Here is a 6,000-nt window from a genome sequence, read left to right as displayed (position 1 = left end):
GAACCCTGACTTAATGAAATGGTGATTAAAGAGCTCAGCCATGTGTTTCTTGTCAGTAACAACGACATCATCAACATTAAGGGATATGGGTAGCTGTGAGGAGGAGGGTTTATTCTCCAGGTCTTTAACCATTTTTCAGAACTTCTTGGGATTAGACCCACAGAGAGAGAACTGCTCCTTAAAGTAACTAGCTTTAGCCTTCCGGATAGCCTGAGTGCACTTATTTCTCATTTGTCTGAACAAGAGCCAGTCAGCCTGAGTGTGCGTGTGCCGAGCCTTTCACCAAATGCAATTTTTGAGGTGGAGTAACTCTGCAAGATCATGGCCGAACCAGGGGCTTAACCTGTTTTTAATTCTCATTTTCTTTATGGCGGTGTGTTTGTTAACAATACCACTGAAAATATCAAAAAAGAAGGTCCAAGCAACTTCGACAGAGTGTGATTCTGTACCATTTTACAGAGGATAGTTCATGAAGGAAGGCTTGCTCATTAAAGTTTTTTAGCAAGCGACAAATCAGGACAGGTCGTTTCACTGAGCAGCCATTACGAACACAGGCTGTAAAACAGTGATCACTAAGGTCATTACAGAACACCAGACTGATACCTATCAGGATTATTTGAGAGAATAACATTGATGAGATTAGCTTTTTTTGCACACCTGGATTGTACAATATTTGCCGATTATTATTTTCAAAATTCTTCAAGCTCTGTCAAATTGGTTGTTTAACATTGCTAGACAACCATTTTCAAGTCATGCCATTTTCAAGCAGATTTAAGTCAAAACTGTAACTCAGGAACATTCACTGTTTTCTTGCTAAGCAACTGTGTAGTTTTGGTTTTGTGTTTTATGTTATTGTCCTGCTGAAAGGTGAATTAATCTCCCAGTGCCTGATGAAAAGCAGACTGAACCAGGTTTCCTCTAGGATTTTGCCTGTGCTTAACTCCATTTTGTTTTATTCTGAAAAACTCCCCAGTCCTTAATGATTACAAGCATATCCATAACATGATGTAGTAGTAGATCTGTACCAGTACAGAGGGATAGGGCAACAAGTTATATATGTTTCAGTAAGATTGGATTCTTTGCAATTTTAGCCATGGTTATCAACTGTACTGCAGGGATGGAACATAAATCGCGGAAAATTGTGGTTGTGGTGGCAGCAGCAGAGTAGTATTTGGGTGTGTGAGACTTGACATCAGAAGAGTTCCATGGTGTATTAAGTGGGTGATGTCCCATCCTTTCAGGTTGTTGGCATGAGGTAGAACTAAATAGATAGTGGAGTAGGGTGGTATTATTTTTTTTATGTAGGGAGTTTAGTGTTATTTAGATGGTATTTGTTTATTTATTTTTAAAGAAAAGTATAAGGTAATGCAACATATTGGATGCCAACCGCCGGTAAATCTCATCGAAGAAAACTGGGATTATTCTGTGTCACGTGACGTGCGGAGTGACGACAAATAATTTTCATTTGGCCATTTCCTGGGAGAAGACTTTAACGTTTATTTTGTCAACAAATTACTTTGATCTGAATGTAAAATTCGATCATTGAGGCATGAAACGAGTGTTTACGTTTGACATTGACCTACTAGCCAAGTTAGTTAACGTTGGACACTAACGTTACCGAAATAGCTAGCAGGTGATCTCGTCAGTTTAGAGTGACGAACAAACAAAATTAAACTAACTAGTTAATTCAGGAATGTGCGAGTTATGAATTACCGCTCATTTTAAATATACTGAATTGGTGATCGGTATAGCCAGCGAATGAGAAACGTTCCAAATCATTTTGTTCAATCTGTGATTTGTTTACAGGGCAAAGGAGTACTCTTTCACATTTCCCCGGCAGATGGCGATGTTGAATCGTTTGTCTTTACCGTCCAAAACGCATTGTTTGCAGCTGCCAAGTAACTCTTACAAACCTTTCCACGGAGGGTATCCAAAACATTCTCCATTCATGCTGCAAAGGTGTCGATTTCCTCCTTAACTGGATTTAATGGCAAGAAATCGTGAAAAATATTGGGCAAGATATGTCTACTTTCTTTATGAAACCATTTTCCACCGCCATGCTTATGTGGTTTTAATGCTTATGAATGCTAGTCCCGGATGATGCATTTAGGTTGCAGCAGTATATAGTACCAAACGACGTTCCATACAGCAGTCTTCTGTTTACACCTGGCTGTCAGGGTGAACCGGTCAGAAATTACAGCACTTTTTGCACATAGACCACCCATTTTAGGGGACCAAAAGTATTGGGACAAATTCACTTGTGTGTATTAAAGTAGTGAAAGGTGAAATATTTGGTCGCATATTCATAGCACGCAATGACTACATAAAGTTTGTGTTTCTACACATTTGTTGAAATCGTTTGCTGTTTGTGTTTCAGATCATTTTGTGCCCAATATAAATTGAATGGTAAATCAGGTATTGTGTCATTTGAGTCACTTTTATTGTATATTATATGTCTCTAAACAATTCTACAATAATGTGTATGTTTACCATGATTACGGATAATCCAGAATGAATCGTGGATAATGAGTGAGAAGACTACAAATGCACAAATATACCCCCAAGACATACCAACCTCTCACCATTGCAATAACATTTGCAATTAGCATTTGTGCGTCTAACTTTGTCATTGATCATTATTCAACATTATCTAATCATAGTAGCATCCACATTCATGTAGTGTTTAGAAACATTATTTTCTTATTTTAAAAAATACTTATCTTTTTACTACTTTAATACACGTAAGTGATTTTTCACAATACCAGATCTATTATGCGTGGGAATACTTTGGAATAGATTTCCCAAATTAATATGACTTGGAGCTGATTGACTGGTGTCCAGAAAACTTCGGGAGCAAATAAAATCACCAGTTGGGGAATCCTGGAGTAGAGAGATCAGTAGACACTGTAACCAAGAGAGGTGGTTGTTTAAGGGGAAGTGGTAGTGAGCAAAAAGTTCTGACTCAGATTTATGCCTGTGAGTGCATATCAATTCTGTAAATCAGGCAAGATCTTGGTGCACTGTGTGTATATGATGATCGAGTGAGGGAACAGGTCGACACTACGTCCTGCCCAATCGAGGCTTCCTGAAACAACTGACAGACCTGGATATACAACTACAGGAGGACATACTAAGACACTGAAACACACACATTCATCAGTAGAGAAGCAAACAGGAGATGGACTATAACAACATGAATGGAATAAACTATAATAATTTGTCTGAATGCTCACTGCTTGTATTTTCAACTCCATTGTACTTTGTTAAATGTGTATATTGCCATAATGTTAAATTATTACACAGTAAATACACTTTAAAAAATCAACCATATTGTCATTTCATTCATATTTTGAAAGCAATATGGCGATGGCACCTATCAATAAATGTGTTCTCAATTTACCTGGGGAAATTAAGACAAAAATAAATGTGTTAATTAAATATCCTTGGTAATTTGGGTTAGCAGCTCATATCGAGGATACATAGGATCCTTTCCTGAATCATAACAGTGATTTTTTAAATTTTTTATTATCGCTAGCCTGTGTCAATTGGACAATGAGTGAAGTATTCTGTAGAAGCAGCTAGTCACAATACCACACGCAGACTCAATGATATCAACAACCATACACATGAGAGGTGCTTACTTCTGCCCTAAGCCTCACAGCCCCTGCAGACCAAGTTCCCCATTTACAAACTAAACATTCGCACAAAGGTTCCTAGAGTGTTATGAGACTTATACACAGGCTGTTTATAAAATTATAAAAAGCCTATTATGATATTTTGTTTTAGACCAACTGAAATGTGTTTATTAGCCAATATCTACAGGCTACACCCGCACTTTAAAATGCATTATTTAAATATGAATAATTTGTAAAACAGCCATAAAAATCACTAATGACTCAAGAGGCTTTGACACGTTTACAAAGTGCACAGAGGCCTTTACACATTTACAAAGTGTACAGAGAACTTTACACTTTTACTGTGCGCTTTAAGGTTAAGGAATCCGTTTGGTTTTACAGCAACACTACCCTGCAACAACACTTCTCCGCTTCAATAAGCCTCCAGTCACAATAAAACATCAATCAATGAAAACAATGATCAAATCTAAACCACAATGACACCGCCTATCTAATTTCTATGCGCAGTGTTCACCCATCTGTAACTAACCCATTAACCATGTCCCTAACCTGTTACCTAATCCTGACTCACTAACTTGGCTTTAGCTCGCTCTCCAAGGAGAAGACTGGACAGCAGTCGGATTCCAGCAGCATCCTGCAGTGTGTGTAAACATGACAGTTTATTGAGAGGCTGATAGTTAACTGTGAATCGGCAGTATTACGTTGGTACCTAAGGTCTAACTGTGTTTACAGAGGGCAGTAGACTTCAGCAGTTCTTAGGGAGGGCAGTTGAACATCAGTATAAACAGATACTGCTGTATCAGGCAGTGTGGCCCGAGAGCATCCTCTAGCGTAGGACAAGAAGAATAGGCACAGAAGTCTGGTTGCAGAAAGACAAGGGAAGAAGGGATGAAAGCAATGACAGATATATGGATGGATTGGATGAAGGCATGGATTTGAAAGAAAAAAAAGGACAGGGGGGACCTGGTTTCATTCAGTTGGAAGGTAAGGGTGGATGGGTTAGGGGTAGGGGTAAGAGGTCAGCAATTAAGGTTACAGGTCATCAGTGGAAGTCTGGTTTTTCGGGGAAGGTGCATCCTGCTCGTCTGATGATGACGTTGGCAGCGTAGTGTCCTGCTTTCACACACTGTTCCAACTCCTTGTCCTGGACCAACTCTGACAGGAATCCTGCATAACACACACACACTTATTCAACTTTCTCAAGGACCAACTCCAAGGACCAGACAAATATCCCACCCAAAATGTTCATGCACATAGACAAACACACACTCAGGGACACGTACCTCCTACAAAGGCATCTCCGGCTCCATTTGTGTCCACAATGTCCTTCTGGTCAATCTTCAGGACTGGGAACGTCTCCACCTTGTCACCTCCTTCACACACACACACACACACACACACACACACACACACACACACACACACACACACACACACAACGGTTTGAAAATGGCAAAGCAAAACACACACACACATGGTATATGGGTAGAAAATGGCAAATTAGGGCACTAATAGACACTTTAATTGGAATGTAGTGGCTGTACAGTATCATGCTATACATGTCAGAACTCTGGCTCTACGCTTCACAGCGCTGTACAGATATAGGATCATAATTTGAGCCATTTGCTACTGCAGGAAAATAGGAACTGTGAAATATTATGTGTATTATAATTAACAAACATTGTTTGTAGGGGTTAATACATTTTCATGTTTGGGCAAATCAAGTTGAACATTTTAAAGTGAAATTACTAACTTTAGAAGCCATTTTAAACCTAAAATACAATACAAGTATGCATTTCTTGCTGTGCAGGAAAATCACGGCAACAAAAGAGTGATCAAGTTAAGATCCTACATCTGTATGGGTGTTGACTGACAGCCGTTCTGAATTTAAGCATTGCACACAATTAATTTTGTTGTCAGTGAAGGCAATGATGTAAATTGCGATGACTCAATGTATTTTGAACGATGAGACGTGGAGAATAAGAGGATTATAAATAAAATAATGCTTTGATGTCATACAAGCAAGCCATACCTGTGCCGAAAATAACTCATGTCATATACAGTGTCAATGTTTATGATCCATGTTTGATGTACAGATACATGATGATATGATGTCATACTCTAGGTTGTTCCGAACAGAATGAGCCCATGTTTGTTTATTGTGAAGAAAATTCACTGCAGCACATGCACCTGAATGCACTCATAACTCCTTTCTAGGAGCACCAAGATTACGATCTGTTTCTCTGAATTGCCTTGTGAAAGCCTAACACTGTAAGATCATATTTTGTAACTTAGCTAGTCAAAAGAACACGCTTTCAAATGATGCCCACCTGACCCAGATTGTGATTTATAATGGACCCGTTTT

At 38.9% G+C, this 6,000-nt stretch overlaps 1 protein-coding gene across 2 annotated transcripts in view; it reads right to left on the bottom strand.

The window, feature by feature from the left end:
* Positions 1-4,256: 4,256 nt before the first annotated feature.
* Positions 4,257-6,000, bottom strand: part of LOC115135362 (adenosine kinase-like) — a 38,948-nt gene continuing 37,204 nt past the window's right edge. For both annotated transcript variants that reach the window (XM_029669983.2, XM_029669984.2), the window contains exons 10-11: positions 4,919-5,008; positions 4,257-4,802 (exon numbers count right to left, since the gene is read on the bottom strand). In XM_029669983.2, the coding sequence (XP_029525843.1) occupies positions 4,678-4,802; positions 4,919-5,008 (215 nt within the window). In that variant the 3' untranslated portion in view covers positions 4,257-4,677. The remainder of the gene's footprint in view (positions 4,803-4,918; positions 5,009-6,000) is intronic.

Source organism: Oncorhynchus nerka, linkage group LG10 (genome assembly GCF_034236695.1).
Source record: "Oncorhynchus nerka isolate Pitt River linkage group LG10, Oner_Uvic_2.0, whole genome shotgun sequence".
Taxonomy (NCBI): domain Eukaryota; kingdom Metazoa; phylum Chordata; class Actinopteri; order Salmoniformes; family Salmonidae; genus Oncorhynchus; species Oncorhynchus nerka.
The sequence above is the reverse complement of the archived record's forward strand: the minus strand, read 5'-3'. Positions and strand labels throughout refer to the sequence as shown.